General features: G+C 45.6%; 1 protein-coding gene across 4 annotated transcripts in view; it reads left to right on the top strand.

Annotated features, from left to right (window-relative positions):
• LOC148015913 (bifunctional nitrilase/nitrile hydratase NIT4A-like) overlaps window positions 1–22,916 on the top strand; it is a 77,272-nt gene that overhangs the window by 21,041 nt on the left and 33,315 nt on the right. For 2 of the 4 annotated variants that reach the window (XM_087663746.1, XM_087663745.1), the window contains exon 2: window positions 663–782. In XM_087663746.1, the coding sequence (XP_087519872.1) occupies window positions 663–782 (120 nt within the window). Of the gene's footprint in view, window positions 1–629; window positions 783–22,916 lie in introns of all 4 variants that reach the window. The other 2 variants (XM_087663748.1, XM_087663747.1) reach the window with 1 other exon arrangement.

Genomic DNA, 22,916 nt, shown 5'->3' with positions numbered 1-22,916 from the left:
TGCAATAAACAAAGTGATTTGTTACAATTGAACAATTGGAGAGAATTTCATGAGTAAAAAATTTGCACTCTTGGAAGTTATTGCTTGTTTTCTCCTGTGCTTGGCTGATTAATGTCTTGTCTATAGTCGATAGTGAGAATTTTTGTTTTTGGGGGGGGGGAGAGCGGAGAGATTGACTTGATTCATCTGCTCTAGTTGAAGGTAGTCGAGTGACTTGATAGATGTTGGTGCACATTTCAAAATTTTATGTAAATTATAGCATCTAATAATATGTTTGTCATGAGAAAAGTATAGGCAAGCCGGCTTGATGGATGGTGGGGCACATGTCAATTGTATCTATGATGATAAGAGCACATGCGGGCCAGCTTTCTATTATAGCTGCTAGAAATATGGACTTTCACACACACACACACACACACACACACACACACTCTCTCTCTCTCTCTCTCTCTCCCCCCCCCCCCCCCCGCCGGTGAATAAGTGTATATTAATGTATGGAAATATTTGCATCAGAAGCTTGCGCACATGAAAAGATCTGTTGGTTTGTTACAAGAGCATACGAACATCAAGAGTAGTAATTTGTTTTTATGACCTGTTATGTAATTTGATCACCTTATTGTGATGGGTAGGGTTCATAGAGAATTGAAAAGTGGTCACAACAGTCATGGCAGATGTTCCAGTGTATGCCGATGTGGATATGACTAGTAGTCCAGCAAATCGCATTGTTCGTGCAACAGTGGTGCAAGCATCAACTGTGTTTTATGATACTCCAGCCACGCTAGGTAACGAATGTTCACTGTGCTCTTCAACGATGATAAAGCCATTAAGATTTTTTCAATAATGTTGTATAACCAGTCAGAACTTTAAGTTATGCATTTCTACTTGACATATATGATGCTCAGTTGCTTTTCTTCAAGAAATGTATGGTTATAAGTCTGGCTACACTTTTCATTCTCGTTGCACAAATTGATGGAGCTAACAACAACATACTTACCTACGAGGACTGGACCAAAATTGTACAGCCCTAGTTGATCCCTGCAACTGCAAAAGTCAACCCCTATGCAGGAAAACCCTACGCATTACTAGGAAAATACAAAGTCATGGTTTCCATTGAGACTAAGAACCTCCTGATCATTTTTTACATGCTACCAAATGATGAGGGAGTGGGCAAGACAGCAGGTAGAATTGTGTTCCAGGGCATTGATTGCTTCAAAGAAGTGTGAAGCATTTGATTCAGAAATAGGTAAACACCTCCATATATTATTTACCTGTTGAGATGACTTCTGAGTTTTAGGTGCACAGGATTTAATCATGCATTAGATACCAGCCAGGAAAACCAGGTAATGGATCTTCTTAAGTACCAAGACAAACAAGTATCGGGGTCTACCACTTAAAATTTAGTACATAGACTTCAGCAGAAAGGTGCTGTATACTTGAGATGGAAGAGCTTAAGGTAGTTTTCTGTTTGTTGCATCCACACAAGAATGGCAGCAGATTTTATACTTGGCGATTGCAGAGAGCAAACACTCTCATGCTTAGCAGTTGGTTGAAGAGGGAGAACAGGGTGGTTACAATGAAATCATCAGTTGCTGAAAGAAGAGACAGAAGTGAGTGAGGCCATTTTCTGTTTCACATATGAACTAACTGGTTACATCCCCATGAAGTGAAGATTGTAGCTGGTTTCTATGGCTAATTATCTAGTCCAAACAAGGACCACCAAGATGTTAATCAGTAAGGGGTCAGCTACTGCCTCTATATCAGCAGCTCCTACCTCCTCTCCTACTTTGACAACTTCTCCTACACCCAGCCCTGTCATGCCTTCACAAATTTCTTGAAATGCTTGGAGCATCTTTTGTAGCCAAGGGGAATGATTTTAACTTGTACCTAAAAATGGGAGGGGGGGCAGCATAGGAGGCAAAATTTGCAGTCTTAGGCTCTGATACCAATCATAAGACACCTATACTGAGACACATCTGTACAACTCAAGTTTCACAGATATGAACAGTGTGTGCATAGAATAGTGTAATGGTAGACAATGATCCACAATGCATAGCCTAGATAGTAGGGCATGCATGTATAACATAAGTTAGCTGGCTAGTTCTTTCTGGACCGCTTGGTCACTTGTGCAATGCGGTCAGTTGGGGGTCCACCATTGCACTGCCTGCCTCCCACTGCCTCCCGCATTACTTGGTTGCAGGCTTGCCTGCCTGCTAGCTGCACAGTTGACCATCCAACCATTCCGGTGTCTTGCACTCTGTCTTCTAGTGGCTTGCCACAATTACCTTGCCATTTGGGTCTTTTACACTTGAGTATTTGGGCTGCCAATTAGAAAAGCTGTCCGTTCGCTAGCAGCCAAACACGACCCAGCAACCATGATCCTTAAACCTCGTGGTCTTGCCAGCCTTTTGGCACATTATTTTGTATTCACATATTGTACCATCCTCAAAGTTGGCTACATTTACGAATGCTATTTCCAAAAGGACGCTGAAGGTTTTGAAGCACATTTGTGAATGTGAGATTGTGCTGTGTATGGTACTGTCTCAAGATAAGGCTTCCTTATTCCATTTTTTTGGGCAAAAAAGGTGTGGTTAATTATATTACTTAGAAGAACTTAACAAACAAGTACATGTGCTCAATAGGCTAGCTGGAGCTGTTTGAAAATCAATATACAAGCCTCTCAATGTGGTTTTGGGGGGTATAAAGAAATACCCTAACACAAAAACACAAACAGAAACCGTACGACAAAGCACAGACTGATAAAAGAACACAATTAGGGTTAGGGTAACTCAGAGACAATGAACACAGAAAATAAATGAAGTGATATGACTGTTGAATATACAATGCTCATGCAGCAAACACACTATGCAGTGAATGAATACTGAACCTCGAACTCTTGTATCTCAAGGATCAGGGCAAGGGTTTTGAGCTGGAGAGTGCATTGTACTGTGAATGGATCCCGAACCGTAGCAATGCAGCCTCTGGATGTCGAACAACAGTAAACACAGCTTGTGTATGGCTGGACGTGAAACAAACGGCAGTCTAGAGAGAGAGTGTGCAGTAAACGCAGGCTGTAGAGAGAGAAAAACAGCTAATGCAGGCTGTAAACAGAAAACACAGACTGTGGAAGAGAAAATCAGTTGAATGCAAGCAGAGGAGAGAGAAAATCTGCAAACGCAGGCAATGGAGAGAGAAAATCTACTGTGATAGGCTGAGGAGAGAGAAAAACAGCAGCGACATTAGGGAGGAGAGAGAAAACTGAGTAGGCGGCAGTTGGAGAGTGATGAGCAACAGTCGCTGTGCTGTAAACAGCTGCAAACTATGGGTGGAAGACTGGAAAAAACACTTGAAACCTGCAAAAACGAGATATTAAGCTGAATGGAGGGCAGCATACCTATTTATAGAAAGTTTGGGCCGTCCCAAGTGGGTTTGTGCTTATGGGACACATACACTCTCTAGGAATGCATTTCTTTTAAATAAACAAGGTTACTTCATTAATTAAGCATTTTTTGGGACTGTTTAAGTAAAGCTAATGCCTTAAGCTCAACACCCCCTCTCAGGCCCAACAACGATGCCACGAGAATGATGGCCAACCAAGCCCTTTTTCTTTTCTTTTACACCGAGGTGTCCCACCCCAAAGTAGCTAGAGCATCGGACAAAGTGTGTGTCGGCTGCCCAGTGGCCTACTAAGACTAAAGAGGCAATGGTTATCTTACCAAGGGAGCCTAAGTGATCACCCCAAAGAGGATAGAGCATAAGGCAAAGCGTGCATGTTGGGTGCCCAGTGGCTTATAAGCCCTACAAAGGCGGATGGAATTAGCTATGGATTTTTTTTTTCTTTTGAGAGTTTTTTTAGATTGATAGATTTAGCATTAAATGAGGATTGCAAATCAATTTTTGTCCTATTGAGTATCCGTTCCCCAATACAGGAGAGTCATGAGGGATGGTCAGACCCAAGACCTTCACAAAACAAGCATACTGTCCCTACCATTACTGGGTATTGGTGAAGAAGGAAAATGACTAAGGTGTGGGTATAGCAAATAGTGAAGCAAGCAAGACAAGCAAAGCAAGCAAGCAAGCTAGGGAAAAATTGCCTTGGAGATTGCCATTGGCAATGCCATGAATATGGTGGATCCAAAGTTGACCACTCCAAAAGATCGAAAGTGGAAAAATACGCACAGATGCATGTTTACATGAACAGAATGCCAATGCATGAGGTAATGCAAAGGGAGATGCAAGATGTCATGCTCACGCAAAATGCTATGTAATGGTGCCACTTGGACAGTGCCCTCACAAGGGAATTGTTCACTTGCCGAAGTGCCCTTTTACAATCATATCATCTTGATAGTGCAGATGAAGTTACAAATGTCCATAATACAATACAAAAGAGTAAATAAACGTCTAAAACTGTAAGGATCATTGTCACTATTAAGAGAAGAAGCCATCCCCTCTCAAATTGGAAGAGAAAGCAAGAGGAAAGCATCCTCTCCTCCACAATCTGATAAAGTAGGGGAGGGTGTACCCACCAAGCTGATCCTGGGTGGCATGTACTGAAGAATTGGCCGGTTGACTGCTTTGGTTAAGATGTTTGCAAAATTATCTGATGAAGGCACAAACTCTAGGCAGATAGTGCCTAGCTTAATTTGCTCTCTCAAAAAGTGGAAGTGGACTCCCACATGCCGCGTTTGGTGGTGTGATGATCAGATTGCCCGCAAGGGCAATGACACTCTAGTTGTTGCAGTAGATAATGGTGGGAGAGTCTCAAGGAAAATGAAATGCCGCCAGTAAACTCCTTAGGTAGATGGCCTCAGTGGGGCCATCAAAGAGAGCCCTATACTCAACGTCAGTCGTGGAAGCTGCCACCATCTTTTGTTTACTGCTAAATCAAGAAATGGGAGTCGTGCCCAAGGTAAAGAGGTAGCGCTATGGGAACGCTAGGTGTTTGGATCTCCTACCCAATTAGAATCAGTGTGCCCTTGCAAATATAAACTGAAACCATATGTCAGGCCATAAGAATAAGTGCACTGTAAATAACACAACACACTAAGACGTGCAATCCAATGTGACATTGTAGGTGCTGTGAAATACTGACTGAGTATGCTAACTGAGTAAGCCAAATCTGGTTTGGTATAAATCAACCAAAGAAGTTTCCCTACAATAGACCGATAGGTGTGTGCATTGAAGGGTTGACCTAGGATATCCTTCGACAATTGGACAATAGGATCAAGAGGTGTGGCCATTGGCCGTGTCTAATTGGTAGTGTACTGTTCCATAAGTTGAAGTGCGTACTTTTGCTGAGACACAAAAATACAATCCCCAGATCAAACTACCTCCATCCCCAAGAAATAAGACAACAAACCGAGGTCTGTCATCTCAAAGGTAGCACTAAGCTTTGCCTTAATTTCTATGATGGCAACAAAATCCGAGCCTATGATGAGTAAGTCATTAACGTACAATAGGATATAGCTAACCCCCTTTGTAGTAGATCGAGCATATAAGTTCGGGTCATAAGGGGTAGAAAATGGGAGCCATGCCCAAGGTAAAGAGGTAGCCGCCATGGGAACACCGGGTGTTAGGATCCCCTGCTCAATTAGAATCAGTGTATCCCTGCAACATAAACCGGAACCATATGTCATGCCATAAGAATAAGTACACCGTAAATAATGCAACACATGAAGGCATGCAATCCAATGTGACATTGTTTTTTTTTTGCAAATAAAATGTGGCTGATTATATTACTAAAAAAAGATGATTATAACGGAGTGCTCATGCTCAACAGACTAGCTGGAGCTGATGCAAAGTCACAAATACATAATGAATACAAGCCTCTCAAGGCGGTCTGGGGGGATGGGGGTAAGAAGCCATGTAGGGGGGGTGTATCGCCATCTGGGGCTGCCTGTCTACATCACAAAAAACAGGTCCTGGCCACCCTAGGTATGCATGAAATGACTACAGAGTTCTTGATGAGCCGTGGACTCACCCTGTACTTGATCCCAACGGCTATGGAGGGAGTGGATGATGGAGGTCCATAGCTCTGCTAAGGTCACCTGTGCTGAAAGTCCCTCTCCGCCAAAAGTCTCCTGACATCGCGCCTTCCAGATATGCCATCCAGTAAGACTCCCTATGATCTTCCATACCTCGGAGCGGTCTGCTGTGGGCTCCAGTACCTGACGGATGGGTAGCACCTCCAAGCCGACCACTGCACATGACCTTGCCTCGACGATGAATATCGTGTCCTGCATCCCGGTCTCATACAGAAGGTGCATGCTAACAGAAAGCTCCCCATGAGATATATCCAAGGTTGGGTGCTATACAGCGAAGGATGTGGCATGTTCCTCTCCATATGAGCTACCAGTGCTTGGGGGTTTCCAGAGGCTGCTGTGTGCAACGCTTACAACCTCCCTCCTTCTGCATCTGGGCAAGCCAACTTTCCACTGCCAAGGCTCCATGTGCCACCAGCCATAAGAAGTACGATACCCTCCTCGGCCTCCAGCTATCCCATAGGCGGCGCCAAAAGGTCCGTCGGAACGGCTCCGTGATGTTGTGCTCCGCCCAATGCCTACTACGTGAGGGCACCCAATCCATGTCCTCCCGCATCAGTACGTGTCTGCCGATCCTGGCAGTGTATTCTAGGAACCTTGGTGGCTTCTTAGCGACTGCTATGGCCAGCCATAGCCACTCTCTTGGATCCCACTCCAGCTCATCAAGTGGTCTGCCCTCCCAGATCTAAAGGCGCCACTCCTTGAGCTCCTTCCAAAAAACATAGGGGTCCAGTCGCCATGTCTTCCCCTGAAGGCCCACCACCCAAATCGTCCTCCACGAAAGGGCAACCAATCCCTCATCTTGCTGTCCTTTGTCAAGGGCTAGATCCCCCCTCCTGAATAGTGAAGAAAGTCCCCTGCGGGGTGCCGCCCACTCTACTTGCCACCTGTAGGGGAATGCCTGCTGGTGAGAACCTAGCTGCCCATACCTCCCCGGGCTCTATCGGCACTCGTCTCGGGGGAGCAAGCCACTCCAGAGGTATTGCTGCGTCTATCTCCCTTCGCCTCAACTCCACTCCTCTCTGGCAGCCTGATACTTGCTGCAGCACCTCCTCGTCCGCCATCCTGTACACCTCCTGCCATGTCCTGATGGTACGAGCCAGGCCGGCCTCCCAACCAGCCCACTGGATATGGGGGCACTCACCAATCTATGCCCCTTCCCGATCTTTGACTGGGGGGTCCTAGATCATCGACGGAGTAAGCTTACGTAGGAAAGGTGATCTGGGGGGGGTAATTTGGGCTAATGTGAAGATCCATCTCAAGGACGACATCCACTCACCACCAAGCCTCGGTCTATAATCCTGAAGACCCTCCTGCAGCAGCAGGACCTTCCAGGTTTGCCCTCCCGGTGTGAGGCCGCGTACAACTAGCTTGCCCAAGAGGGCCATACTCTGAAACTCTGGGTCTATGATCTCGAGCCCTCCCTTTGACCGATGGCGTACCAATGCCATATGATGGTCGCCCACGCCACCTTGGCCTCGAAATCCATGGAGCCGTGACCCGGACCAAAGGAAGTTCTGCACAAGACGGCGAAGCTGCAGTACGCAAGACGAGGAGAAACACCAACACAAGGCGATGTACCTGGCTGTCGCTAGGAGGACCTGGTTAACCACCAGGGCTCGCTAGTGAGAGACAAGCCGTACTTCAATAGGTCAGCTTCCTCCGAATAGAATCGAGGACTAGAAGAAACTGCTGGGCGGGAGTGATGTCGAGTCCCACCTGGAATCCTAGGCTCCGGACGGTCTGCCCTCTGCTCACCCATCTAAATCCCAGGTGGACGCCCCACTCTGTGCTAGAGTCCGGGTTTGTGAGAAAACCAATCGACTTTCGCCAGTTGATTTTCGCTCCCGTTGTTGAACAGAATATCTCAAGGGCCAACCTCACTCTCTCCAACATCAACTCATCGTCCTCTATGTAGAGTTCTGCATCATTTGCATACTCTGAGTCTAGCAACTCGGTCTCCTCTCACTAGAAGTTGGAGGCCGCGTAAACCGCTCATACGGGACCTGAGAAAGTGAGACATCGCCTTTGCAAAGAGTAGGAATAGGTACGGGGCTAGGGGGCAGCCTTGCCGGCGGACCGATCTCTCCAACCGAAACTCCTTCCCATGCCTACCACCTATGAGAACCCTGCTGGTGGCCGATTTGTAAAGTGTAGAGACCCCATGAATATAAGCCTATGGGGAACCCAACCTTGCCATGGTGCCCTCTAGAAAATCCCAGTCCACCCTATTATAAGCTTTCTCGAAATCCAAGAGAAGTATGACTAGTCTATGCCCACTGTGCTGAGCCCACTCTGTCACCTCAAAGAAGATAAATACATTGTCCAGGCTGCTCCTATCCTAGACAAAGCCTGTCTATGTGTCATGGATGATGTCTGGCAGCACGGGCCGTAGTCGCCTACCAATCATCTTTGCCAATGCCTTATAGGCCACTGACAATAAGGTGATTGGTCTCCACTGGAAAAGCTCCAATCGATCTCCCCCTTTGGGGAGAAGACTGATGAGGCCTGCCGAAAGGCCTCCCTGGCATCTGTCCTGAAGTGAAAATCTCCTGGAAGGCAATCAGGAGGGGATCCTTCACCACTTCCCAATAGGTAGTAAAGAAGGCCTTGGAGAGGCCATCCTCTCCCGGGCATTTCTCCTCGTCCTGTGTATGGAAAGTCTCTTCTAGTTCCTTCTCTGTGAAGGGGGCTAGGAGGGAGCGTCCCATCTCCTCTGTGATGAGGGACGGGATGTGATCCCAGACTTGTTGCCTATATCGCTGTCCTCTAGCTGAGACTGTCTCCTACTAGAAAAGGCGACCGTAGTAGTCAGCGGCAATCTCCATCACGTCGTTTGGGCTAGAGGGAGTCCTCCCATACTGATCTCGGAGGCTGCGTATTTGCTCTCCTGAGGTTCAAGGCTGGTGCACCTGGAAAAACTCCTTGCACTTCGTATCCCCCTTTCGTGCCCAGAATGCTGAGGTGCGGAAAGAGAACTCTGAGCGCCTGTCCTCTAGGCCTGCAATGGCTGCTCGCGCTCGCACCTCCTGTGCGTGGAGGGTGGGATCCTCGGGTGCCTCTTGTAGTAATCTCTGCGTGGCTGCAAGGTCTCGCCGGAGTGCTCTCTTCTCTTCCCAGCTCTGTTACCTGGCCTGTATTGCTGCCTCTTGGCAGATTCAGCTCGATTCAGCTAGGGCCTCTACAACCTCCTCTGCGATCCGATCCCTCTTGCCCCATTTCCTAGTCCAAAGCTACTCTATCTGTCTCGTCACCTCCTCCCTCCTATAGATTGAGTCAGGGATCTGACAGGATCGTGTGTCTAGGGCAGATGTTGGGGGGTCTAGTGTCAGGAGAAACGGGCAGTGATTGGACAACGTGGTACTCACCAACTGCCCTATCTGGCCTCCATGAGAGCCTCCTCACTCTCCCACATAAAATCTGTCCACGGGCTCTAGCAGGACTCCACCTAGTTGCCTGTATCCCCAGGAGAAGTCCAGTGACCTCTCCCTCCCGTGAAAGGCAGGGTCTCTCTAGGCATTGTGTGTACCTACTGCTAGTAGAAATACCTCCCATGCCTCCTCCTACTCCTCCCCACCCATGCCCTGGTAGTTTTTGCCTCTACCCTGTTGATCCTCCAATGCCTCCAAGTTGTTGAAGTCTCTTGCAACGATCTAGGAGTCCACCTCTGGGAGTCCCTCCGCGATCTCCACCCAGAACCTGCTGTGTGTCCTAACCTCCGTAGGGGCATAGACATTGGGGACTCCCAGGCACGAGTCCCCAATGTCCAGTCTGATCCATAAAACCCTCCCTGCCACTATCGTCCCGTGGTCTCGTATACATGCGGTGAGACTTGGGCCTATAAAGGCGCATACGCCTCCACTCCTGCCGTGGGCACCAATGGCGTGCTCCTAGTAAGTGCGGGAGTTGCCCAGGAGTTTCTTTTCTACCCGCTGGGCCTGGGTGGGCGTGAGCTTCTGCTCCTGTAGAAGTAGGATGTCGATCCGTCCAGCAAGGGCAGGCTGTAGCTCCTACCGAACAATCAACTTCCTAGACTGTTCACATTCCATGATGCAAGGTGTAAGCTCATGGGGAAACCTATGACTGACCGAATAGGCATCTATTTGGTGTGGAAGTTGCTGATGAGGAAGAGAAACTATGAGGCATGCAAGTGCACTTTGCCGCAGGTCTGGATGGAGAACTCCAATCCCCCATGGTGGCCCTCGGTCGGACCATAGGGGTGATAGATACTCCAGGTGGTACTATCAATGCATCAATCAGCCATGCTGAGAGTCGTGATTGTGCACTGGTAGAAACGGGCCACTTGTGCTAGGGGCCACTCGATCACATCCCGCGGAGCTTTCCACTGTGGAGGGGCTTGAAAAATGATGCTCAAGTGCGGGACCTCAGCACCAGCCCACCAGTTAATGTCCATCATGCAGCCAGGCCACTGCTGCACGAACAGTGCTAGTCTTTCATCTCCCATCCACTGGGAGATGTGGTCCTCCACCTGACTCTTTAACTCTTCTCCTCCTCTATCTCCGTCGTCGTCCAAACCCCTGAGTGGGAGGATTGAAAGAAGAAGGCGTAGTTTGGTCCATCCGGTGGTGCTAGTAGATGGACCTTGCCCCTCCTTGACTTGCGAACCACGAAGATCCCCACCTCTAGAGGTAGTGGAAACTCTCCGCGCTCTGCAACTCTCAGGTAGGACCATGGGCCAGTGCGGAAGAATTCCTATGGCAACAGCTGTGCCTGTCTCCTTGGGAAAGTGTGACGGGCGGCAGGGGCAGATGAGTTGGTGGCTGTATGGGAGGGGAAGAACTGTTGGTGCGAGAAAGATGTAGGCGTGTGTGGCTCATCACCTCCTGTGGGAGGGGGGGGGGTGGTGGTTCTGGGGGGGATCATCAGACCCGGGGGCGGATCGGGGGGAGGGGGGGTGATCGACAATGGAGGTGGTGGAGGGGGAGAAGATCAAGGGATGGTGGGATGGTCGGAGGTGCATGGCTGGTGGGGGGATTGGTGGCCCTGGAAGGGGGGAGGGGCATGGGCTCGGGTCAGTGGGGGGGGCATGGGAGGTGGGGGAGGGTGGGTGTGGGCTCTCCAGTGCGGTAGTCTGTGGCGCGGGTGGTAGACGTGGGAGGTTGCGGCCCTGCTGGGTTGGGCGGACTGGGGAGTGCTCTATCGAGGGGGCGTCGCTCGCCCTCCTGCTCCTTGCTGACGAGGCTGTGTCTGCAGAGATGGCTGCGGCCCTCCCTGCTGTCTCCCTCTTTGTCGTCTCTAGACCCAGGTGAAGCCGTCGGCATCCACTCGCGGGCCAGTTGACAGAGCCGCTTTGGCTCCGAAAGCGCGTACAGTCAATTGCCTGATGCCCAAAGTCATGGCAGCGCAGGCACTGCCCTGGTTGCCCGGCCACAATGACGTGCTATCTAAAAGAGTGACCTCCAGCCTCTATCTCCAGAAACTTGGGTATACTCTTTGTGTCTTTCACGGCCACCTGTACCTTGGGGACTTCTACAGCTGTCACAGCATCCGCGAAGGAGGCAAGGAGAACTGTGCCGAAGAGCCGACCAAAGTCCTCCACCAACTAGCGGTACTCTATCACCAGTCCAAGAAAAAGTAAAGTGACTGGGTGTCGGAGAAAACTGTTGTGGAGCTCAAATGACTCCACTGTGAAGCCGCTGTACCAGGGGACCATGTGAATGACCCCCTTCGAGGAGGCATAGGGCGAGCTCTCCACTAACTCCGGAGCTGCGTCCGCGGAGGTGAGACGAACCATGAAGATTCCACGGCCCATGAGGACTGCCTCCACGATTTGCGCTGTGCCAATGCGCAGCGTGGAGTGGAGCTTGTCGCGAAGCTGAGCCCTGGCTAGAGAGTGTCCTACTACCTGACTGAAAATCGTTGTTTCTTTAAGCTCTAGCTTAGTGGCACGGACGGCCAAGAGCTGTTCCTCAGAGAGGACAATGCGCAAGGTGTTTGACTAGGGGGCACTCGCAGAATGCACCAGTGTCTAACGAGAGGTTTCCATTGCGCTTAATACTAAGAACCTTCCAAACACACTGTTGTACTATCGGGGAGGGGGGGGAGTTGTTGCAAATGGAGGGAGCAACCCGGGGGAGGAGGGGGAGGGGGTGAGGGCGATGGTGAGAGGGGGGGTTTGGATTCTGTTTTTTGATGCCGGTAGAGGTGCCGACGCCGCGGATGACGGCGTGGGAGGCGTGTAGGTAGGTGGCCGCAGGGTGGAAGAGACGGGAGAGAACGCGGGAGAGGTCAAAGGTACACAGGGCGGGAGGGGGGCCGAGATCCACAGGGCGGGATCCACAGGGCGGGGGGGGGGGGGGGACGTAGGGCGGAGAGGGCGCAGGCATAGCGTGGTGGCGGGGGTGCAGGGTAGGGGGGGCGCAAGCACAGCGTGATGGCGAGGGTCACAGGGCAGCGTGATGTGGTGGCAAGGCGGGGGAAGCATGATTGGTGGCGCAGCATTGATGATGAGCAGGGGGCAGCGCGATAGCGAGGAGGTGGCACAGTTCAACGGGGCACAGGGGCGAGGGCAGCGGCACGTTGGTCGGGAGATTTTACTCCAACGTGACATTGTAGGTGTTGTGAAATACTAACTATATGCTAACTGAGTAAGCTAAATCTGGTGTGGTGTGAATCAACCAAAGAAATTTCCCTACAACATATTGATAAGTGTGTGCATGAAAGGGCTAACCTAGGGTATCCTTCGATAAGTGGACAATAGGATCAAGAGGCATGAGTTCAACTCAAAGGAGTTTGAAGACTTTTGCAAGGACAAGGGGATTAAGTGTCAATTGACGATGCCTCATACACCTCATCAGAATTGCGTTGTTGAACACCGAAATTGCACCATTGTGGAAACGGCAAGGTGCATGCTTAAGGGCAAGGGAGTGCCTAACCAATTTTGGGCAAAAGCTGGCAATACTATAGTCTACATTCTCAATCAGAGTTACACAAAGGCTCTGAAGGGCAAAACCTTCCCTAAGGCCTATTCTAGTAAAAAACCATCTGTCTCACATTTTAGAACTTTTGGATGTGAATGTTATACACATGTTCCAAAGGATAATAGAAACAAGTTAAATCCAAAAAACACAAAATATATCTTCTTGGGTTATAATGATGAGTAAAAGGCTTACAAATTATATGACCAAGAGGCAAAGAAGATCGTAGCGAGCCGTGATATGGTGTTCAAGGAGCAGCCACATACAGTGGAGGAGGAGAATATAAGCTCTTCCACTTTATCATCCAACAAATAAGTAGTCTACTATGAACTATTCCAAGAGCTGTCCCTACTCTCAAGGAGGAGGAAACATTGTCTTCGAATGATGAGGACAAAGTTTACCGACTTGCAATCATGCCACCGGAAAAGCCATTGCCGCGATGGGTGAAACAGCTCTATGATTGCCTACTACAATTGAGGAAAAGGCGGATGGACCAAGGAGGTCTCCGAGAATAGAGGAGCAAAGAAAGGCTTCTGCTCACATAGTCAATATGGCCTTGATGGTTGAGATTATAAGAGAAGTAAAGGAGCCCATAGACTTGGAAGAAATACTTGTCGATCCAACATGGAGAGCAGCTATGCAAGTTGAATATGACAGCATAATAAAGAATGACACTTGGGAGCTAGTGGATCGGCTAGAAAAGAGGAACATTATTGGCACTAAGTGGGTCTCGAAGGGTAAAGTACAAGGTCGATGGCAGCTTAGAAAAGTACAAAGCTAGATTAGTTACTCATGGATTTTCATAGGTTGAAGGATTTCATTTTCAAGAATCATTTGCTCCAACTGCTAGAATGGCCACTATTCGCATAGTACTTGTAGTGACTGCTCATAAGAAGTGGCCAATTCACCAAATGGATATCAAAGCAGCGTTCTTGAATGGTGACCTCAAGGAGGAGGTGTGTGACAGTATCTACAGGTTGTCGAGACGGGCAACAACAATAAATGACTTATTTTCTTTAATTATTTGCATCTGCAAGCTGTTGAGATAGTGCAGTAGCAGTAAATGATAGACTTTCATAAGTTTTTCATGAAGAAAGTTTAAATTTTCTCTCTCTTGAGTATTCTCTCTCATCTCCTAGTCTTACTCCAAAGATTACAACATTGAGATCACCAAAGACTGAGAAATTTCAGATTTCTCTGTTGTAAATCCTATTTTGTAGTAGAAATTAGGATTTAGCAGCAACCTTAAGAAGCATGCTAGAAATTGGAAGCTCCAAGACTTGGATTCGACATGGATGAAGCTGTTTTTAGTCAAATTCAAGTGGAGGGATCAACAAATCAATGAATTTGGGGCATTTTCCATCTCCATCAAAGCGGGTGAAGGCCAATTGGCTGCCTGAATCAAGAGGCAAATTAGATTGAGGACTTGCTGGTCATTTTGGACAGCAAAGGAAGTTGGAATACGGAAAGGGATTGGGAGAATCCCATTGTATATCAACTTCTTCTTTAATTAAGTTAAATAAATACCGAAAGGGGCGCCAATTTTGGGGACAACAAGATGTCCAATGTCCAAGATTATATGGTAAAGTGTACATTTTAGTTTTGTGAATTTGTTAATTGCTGTAAATAGTGTTTAATCAGGTTATTTACCACTCTTTTGAGGAGGAAGACTGGTTTACAACAACCTTCATGTTACAAGTGACTATAAAGATATGATCCATGAAACTCGAAAGGCTTTGAGCTTTGAGTTTGAAATGATAGACTTAGGCTTGTTGCACTGTTGTTTGGGGATTGAAGTCTGGCAATATCTTCATCTCTCAATAGAAGTTTGCATGGGAGATCTTAAAAGTATTTGGCATGACCGAGTGTAAGGAGATAGCTACACCTGTGGAGGTCAATGTGAAGTTATTCATTGAGGATACATCAGTACTAGCAAACATTGAGGAGGTATAGGAGGTTGGTTGGTAGTCTCATCTACTTGTGTAACACCAAGCCAGATATCAGTTTTGTTGTTGGTGTTTTGAGTAGGTTCTCAAAGTAGACATGAGAGAGTCATTGGAAAGCTAGGATGCAAGTGCTCAAATACTTGAAGGGAACTCTTAACTATGGTATCATATACAGTTTCAAAAGTGCTCTTATGGGGAATTGTGACTCTAATTGGGCAGGTAATAGTGATTCCAAGAAATCAATTTCTAGATATTGTTTCTCTTTAGGTTCAGGAATCTTATATTGGATCAATAAGAAGCAACCAACTGTGGCATTGTCTTCTACCGAAGCAGAGTACAAGGCAACTTGCTTTGTTATATGTAAAGCAATATGGTTAAGAAGGATCCTATGGCATACGCGAGTATAAGATGAAGATCCAACAATTTTACGTAGTAAGATGTGACAATCAAAGCCTCATCGCCATTGCTAAAAATCAATTTTTTCATACACGCACCAAACATATTGAGATCCAGTATCACTATGTGCGTGACTTGATCGAGGATGGAATAGTAGAGCTGGTCTACTATCCAACGGAGGAGATTGTAAGGCACTCATTATGAGAAGAAGCCATATGTGAGCACGAATATTGGCTGGGTCTTAACTTGTACCTCAGATGAGGTCTATGTGACCGTATGGCAAAAAGGTGACCTTTGTAGATCTAGACTTTGGGCTAGATAAAGTAGTTATGTTGGTAGCAACTCGATGCACAATGCATTGAGCTGGGGGATGTGGGAGTTATCAAGGGCCGACTACGGAAGGTTCATAATATGGTCGAACATGCTAATCAGATTACCTTCTTAGGCTATAAAAGGAAGACCCCTCTAAAGCCATCGTCAATCTATCTTTCACCTAGCTAGAGTTCTTCCAGCTACCCTAAGCTCTTCACCTATCATCTGTTTGGATCGCCATCTAAGCTTCACAATGGAAGCGCATTGATGGATAGAGCCATCTTTATGTTAGTTCGTTTGAAATTAAAGCAATCTCTGTTCTTCTCATATTTGTTATGTGTTCTCTACTCCTTGCTCAAATTTTGTTCGTTGTGTCATGTAATTTCTACAAAATTGCTTCCCTCAGTTGGAAGAACTAGTTTTTCTTTGATAACCTTGTAAGATGGCAAGGGATATGATGCCCCAAATTACCAAACTTTCATTAAACTAACCACTTTCTTAGAGCGTCTATACCCCATAAGCCAAATCCTAATTTGGATGGTATTGAGCTAATTGCATTAGCTTCTTTAAAACAACCCTAAAACATGCTTAATTAATGAATTTAACCAAACTTTATCAAAAGAAATGTGATCCTAGAGAGGCATTCGCAAAGGAATCTCAGTTGGAGCTGCCCACCGTTGCTATCCATCAATCAGCACCTGCTGTCCAGCCTTCTCTCACCGTTTCTCTCTTTCTAGCCATTGTCTCACTGCTGTAGAGCAAGTTGACTGCTGTCCACTACTGTACCAACCAACCCTAGAAGGCTGCGTTTACTATTGTCTGCCCTTGTACAACCTGTGTTTACAGCAGAGCAGCTTGCGCCTAATGCTTATGTCACCTGCTAGCTCAGTGTTTTGTTGTTCCCGATACCGCTAGCAGTGCCACATCATTAGCACATCTGTGTCTTGCTGATTCAGTCCATCTATCACTAATCTAGCCACACTTGAGCTATGTTTGCTGCTGCCAAACACCTTCGAAGGCTACTAGTTACATTTTGGGATCTGTCAAAGTATGACACACTCTCCAACTCATTATCTTTGCCATGGTCCTTGAGACACGAGTCTGAGGTTTGATATTCATCACAACATAGTGTGTTTGCTGCATTGAGCATAGTATTCTTTTTAGATTTGGAGTTACCCTAACCCTAATTGTATTTCTGTATCAGTCTTTATATTTTATAAGTTAATATTATTGTCTTTAGAGCAATCAATCATCTTTGTGGACTTAAATTTTGTTGTGGGTGGAGTTGTAAATGGATCGTTAAGCTATCCATAAATTTTATTATAGAGTGGGCTAACTGAATGTTATTTTCTCAATACTGATAGCTGGTTTGTGATGTCTATGTGTGTAATTCTTAGATCTCATAAATTTGCTCGGCGGAATGTTTGTTTCATCTCTTGTTGTTGCTACAAAGTGTCTGAGAGAAACATTGTATCTGTAGTGGAGGACTTTGATTGTGTAGACAGAGATACCCTTGGTTTTCTCATTGAGTAGTGCCTGTGCAACAATGGTTCATAGTGGGGTAACTTTCGAGTCCTTATACTTAATGTCGAGCTTATCAAGCATTTCTTTCAGAAGCCCTACATACTTCCAAGGTTTCGATATGGGTGGACACACCTCTGACAACATGGGAGAAACTACGCTATATTAGCTGACTCATGAGGAATATCAAGTAATTGTGGCTTGTAGAATCAAAAAAGAAGATTAAGGAGCTCGACAGAAAGATTGCCATTCGATAAAAGCTACTTAATGAAGGTGTACATGATTCTCCCTCTTCAGATGTTGCATGTAAGTTTGATGACGTTACTTGGCCGTCGAGACCTCTATCAGGGACGAGCCTTGCATTCGAGAAGGAGATTCGGAGCATGTAATCTATTTTCCTCATTTTCCATTTACTCCAATGCAAGGTACACTAGACTTGTCTTTTGTTCCTTCTTCTTTTACTTCTTTGGATTTGCAATATGTTGATAGAAATCATGAGGAAGAAAGAGTACAGCCTGTTGACTACGGAAAAGGACCTCTTAAGGACCAATTGCTCTATGTTAACACACGTGAGGTGATTGAAATAAAAAGTTTGATATGACAAAGTTGTAGCCATAGTCATCTGTTTGTGAATGTCAGTCAAGTAGCTCTTTCTGAGGCTAAGTCCTCCAAAGCTTTACTTAGTTTGCTAGTCAATGAATCCACCTTATCTTGCAAAGGTGCAAACTCTTGTGTACACAGCTTGGAGAGAAGAAGTCATCATTGTTTCTAAAGTTGTCTAGCCATTGGAGACCATATGTGAGAGCGCTTGTCCAAACAACATTGTTTGTAAAGATGGTGGAGTTTGAGGATCAAGTTGCCCTTCCCTTTGTGCTATGAACAAGTTGGTGCTAGAAAGGAATGAAGGGAACTGGTAGAAATAGCAGACACCGGAGCTTGTAAAGAGAAGGATAAAAAAAACCCTAGTGTGATCCACAATGGCTTCCATATGAGGTTGTTCACTCTTGGAAGTGCAAAAATATCATAGCTATAGTCAAGTTGATGCAAGGTCTCCTCCCTAGATTCCACTCACAACTCTAACACTTAGACCTTGCCTTTGAGCGTTGGTCTCATCTCATTGACTGCTATGCGGCATGGGATTAGACCACTTGTATCACACTTGATTGTGAGCTCCAAGCTTCAAAATTTTTGACAGGGATGACCTTACGGTCAAGTTGGTTGATTATTGATGCCTTCTCATAGAGTTCTCCACTACGGGGACTCCTAAGTCCTGTGATGATGAGGATTTATTTTTTCTAAATAAGTTGCCAAAGAAATACTTTCATTTTGTGTAAAATGTGGTCTAACAACCTACCATCCTCACCTTTTATGAATTTGAATGTTAGCTACTATGTTATGTTCGACTATTCGATCAGTTTTATAGTCCATCCTCATTAGAGGGGACTTTTGTTGCATCTTCTCAAAAGGGGTAGCAAGGGAAGGGCAAGCAAACTTAAATTTCGTATCAAAATCTAAACCTAAATCAAGCTAGTGAGTCACAAGGAACTTCCTAGTCTTCTCTCAAACCGGAGTGGCAGAATGTACCAAAGAAAAATAAGTATTGCTAACATTGTCAAAAGGTTGGCCACTTTGATGACAAGTATTGTTCGAAGGCCAAAGGCAGTCCACCTAGAACTTAGTGTCTCGAGCACATTAGGTTAGGGCTCTTCAGTCCCACCTCCACAATTCAGACATCAGGATAGACCCACCGTTGCTAACATGGTAGCTAGACCTTATATTCCCTCTTCGCCCAAGAAGTTGTCATAATGTCTGCCCATCCTATTGTTTTGGATTTTCGTCCTTAAGCTCTCCTTGTCTCCCTTGAAGATAGACTTGATGAGTTCCCTTCTCTTTCTGAAGTTAACCTCTCCATCAAGTGCACAACTATAAGCACTCGAGGCTACTTTCTCTCAAGACTCTTTGGCACATCAGATTGTGGAGCCTTCCTCCAGTTCAAATATTGGTGATATGGGCGGATATCACACCACACTTTCCACATTCACATCTATTGATACATCCAAGGCACGCTCTAGTTTGTCTTCTCTCTTTCATTGCACATTTCTATTCTTACTTTCCTGCATCTTTAGTATGCCTATCTTCTGGTTGTGGAACTCCCTTCACATTTCACACACCACTCACTTGCACTTTACATTAAAGTTGAGGTATATATGTTTTATGGCCTTACGTCATTGTTTTTGCTTCTCTTTTGCAGATTGATACTACCTTCTATAGAACCTACCGCTTTGATTGGAGTGAAGACTTGGATCATTCAGTACTTCTTTCCTTGATCACACTTCTTTGATGAAGCTTCCCACTCCGTTCCAGCAAGGAGCCTTTTTCTTTGAAGGACAAATCATTGCCTTTCCTGAGGCCACCTTGGAGGCCATTCATTTAAGAGGTTTTTAGCTGGACATGCATCTTACTCATCTTCTTTGGGTGCTTCTTCTTTCCCCCATCGACATTGGCATCTTGGGGAGAGAAGGGTATTTACTTCTCCTTCCACCGTAAATGGTGAGAGGGCTTCTTGTTAGCATATTTGATGCATATGAATGGGAATAAGTCTAAGAGAATGGATAGATATGTGGATGGATGAGTTGGCACCAAAAAGAGGCTACCTACAACATATGAAATGTATCTCATAGACAAAGAGAAAGGAGAGTGTCAAAGCTGAAAAGCTATAAATTAATGTACTTTCTCAACTATAAATCAATCATCTTTCTTGTATACATTCTTATTATGAATGGCTCTCTCTCATACCCTCCATAAATTTTTCACTTCTCTGGAGTGATGACAGGATTTTGGTTATAGTTTGATTTGGATATCATATATTATTTTGTACTTTGTATCATCATCTGCAATATCAGGATGACCATGATTGTAAAAGCACACTTGGGCAAGTGAATAATTTCCCTGTGAGGGCACTATCCAAGTGGCATCGTTGCATCGCATTTTACATGAGCATGATCATTTGCATTTCCTTTTACATAACTCCAATGCATCAGCATTCTATTCTTGTAAATATGCATCTACGTGCATCTATTCCTTTTCAATCTTTGGAGTGGTCGACTTTGGATCCACCATATTTGCAGCATCTACAATGGTAGTCTCCAAGGGCAATCTCCCTTACTTGCTTTGCTTGGTCAATTTGCCTACCTTGCTTCCATGTATCCTTTTTATCTCTATCACATACTATCCACATTCCATTATTCTTCATCATTGACACCCAGTAGTAGTAGGGTTGGCTTGTTTGTTTTGTGAAGGTCTTGGGGTTGACCATCTCTTCTTATTCTCCCCTTGGGGCACATATACTCAATAGGATAAAAACTCACTAAAAAGGCTCATTTAATGCTAAATCGTAAGAAACAAAGCTAAATCCTTATTTTAAAAAACAAAACAAAACAAAACAAAACAAAAACAAAGTACACTGTGGTTTCATTTGTCTTTGTAGGACTTAGTAGGCACTAGGTGGGCGACATGTATCCTTTGTCCTATGCTTTGGCCTTTTTAGGGTGAACATTTGGGCTCCCTTGGTAAGATTACCATCACTTTTATAGTCCTGATAGGTCACTAGGCAGCTAACGTGTACCCTTTACTTGATGCTCTAGCTGCTTTGGGGTGGGATGCCTAGGGTAAACAGAAAAGAACAATAGCTTGGGTTTGTTTGCAGTCCCTTTTGGTACCAGTTTTGGGCCTAAGTGGGGTGTTGAGTTGATATTGCATTAGATTATTTAAAACAACCCCAAAACATACTTAATTAATGAATTTATCCAAACTTTTATTAAAAGAAATGTGATCCTAGAGAGTTTTTGTATCCTACATGCAAACCTTAATTTGGAAAGCCCCAAATTTTCTATAAATAGACAAGTTGCTCTCCGTTCAGCCCAATCTCATTTTTGTAGATTGCAAGTGCTAGAGCTTTGTTGTCCACAACCCATTCATGGAGGAGATGTCAATTGGAGCTACCCATCATTGCTACCAATTGTTGCATGTTGCCTCCAGCCCTAGAAGGCTGTGCTTGCTGCTCTTTGTCCCTATGTAGCCTGTGTTTGATACTAATGTCACCTACCAACTTGACATTTTGCTGCTTTTGACACTGCTAGCATTCCCACATCATCATCACATGCTTTTTTCTGATCCTGCCTGGATTCAGTCCATTTGACACTAATCCAGCCACACCTGAGCAACATTTGCTATTGTTAAACACCTTTGGAGGTTGCTTGTTGTGTTTCAGGATCCTTTGGGAGTACAACACACTCTCCAGTTTATTATCTCTGCTCAGTTTGTGAGTGTTGGGGTAAAAGGCCTCTAGGCCTACCTGTGTATATACTGTGACCGCCCATTCTTTATTCATATATAATATGATAGTGCAATAAGGCTGTCAGTTCAGTTGGACAGCACATACATTGTGTGTGCTCTTCTCTCCCGCATCTTCCTCTTCTCCTTCTCCATTGCCATTGCATCCCCTTCAACTAGTATCAGAGCGGGTCTTCAAGAGCTCATCCCGGCCTTCCACACGAGGTATGAGATCTTCATTCTCACTCAGTTTTCAGCTCAACAGGGTTTTCACAGGTTGTGGGCAGCCATAGCTCACACCTGTTGGAGCTTCCTTCACCTGGATCTTGCTTCCAGCCTATCAAGGCTTGCTGAGGCTTGGTGTAGACCTTCTTTGGCCCCCATTTGTGCTCCCTTTGGGCCCCATTGTTGACACATGGGACAGCAGACCCCCCCCAGCCAGCTCACGTTTTTTTTGCGCCCTTTTTAAAATCTGGCTCAAAAATAATTATTTTTGTCATATCTCGGGCATTCGGAGCCCGATTCAGGCAAGGTAAGAGTCTAAGTTGGGGTTTTGGCATGCTCCGGACGTGATGGTGATGTCGGATTTGCCAAATTCTGATGACAAAATATTCTGTAACAGATTTTAGTTCTGAGACAGCATGTATTTGTATGCCTATGGCTTATGTGATGCTTCTACTGATGTCCATTGATACCGGATCACTTGTGGATGTTATGCCTCTTATGTGAGATATATTTGGAGCTGATTTAGCTCAGCCATTGACTGTTTTGAACAATCCCAGATCTGTTCAAAACAGGGCAACCACCTGTTACTTCAATTTTATGTTTACAGGTCTTGGCAGTTGATGCTCGATTATGCCTGGTTGGTGCCTATACATACGGGAATGTATGCCTATGGTTTGCCTATGGATTTGAGCTTGGATTAAGCACTGATTTGCTCAGTTTACAGAGGTTATATGCTGTTGAAAACTTCAGGGCTGAAGCTATTTATGCTACAATTGGATTATGCCTATTGGTTACGGGGTGTTCTCGGCTACTCAGTATGATGTCATGATGTATTTGGACTATGCCACATATCTTATTTATACTCCGGAATGCTTTTGAGCTGAGATTAGAGTTCGATTTGGGTTTGACTATCACTTCTTTGTAGCTGGCATTTCATCTATGACATGGTTTATGCCTAGGCTACCCAGTACGGGTTATGATGTCTTGGTGAATGCTTTATGCTTTGGCTGTGGATGGCAATTGCTTGAGCTCATCTCGACATTCATTTGAGTATTCCCTTGAGCAGTTGGACATTGAATTGGCTTTTTCCGTTACAACTTGGCTTTTTCCGTTACGACCTTGGATGCTATATGGGATTTGATGCTCCGATTATGAATCTTGGCTATTACTTGGATGCACTTACAGGTATTGAGCAGTGAACTGCTCCC

The sequence above is a fragment of the Lygodium microphyllum genome, chromosome 23 (genome assembly GCF_053477565.2).
Source record: "Lygodium microphyllum isolate KBCC chromosome 23, Lygodium_microphyllum_v1.1.10, whole genome shotgun sequence".
In the NCBI taxonomy this organism is placed as follows: Eukaryota; Viridiplantae; Streptophyta; class Polypodiopsida; order Schizaeales; family Lygodiaceae; genus Lygodium; species Lygodium microphyllum.
Note: the sequence above shows the minus strand (reverse complement) of the source record. Positions and strands in the feature narration are given on the sequence as shown.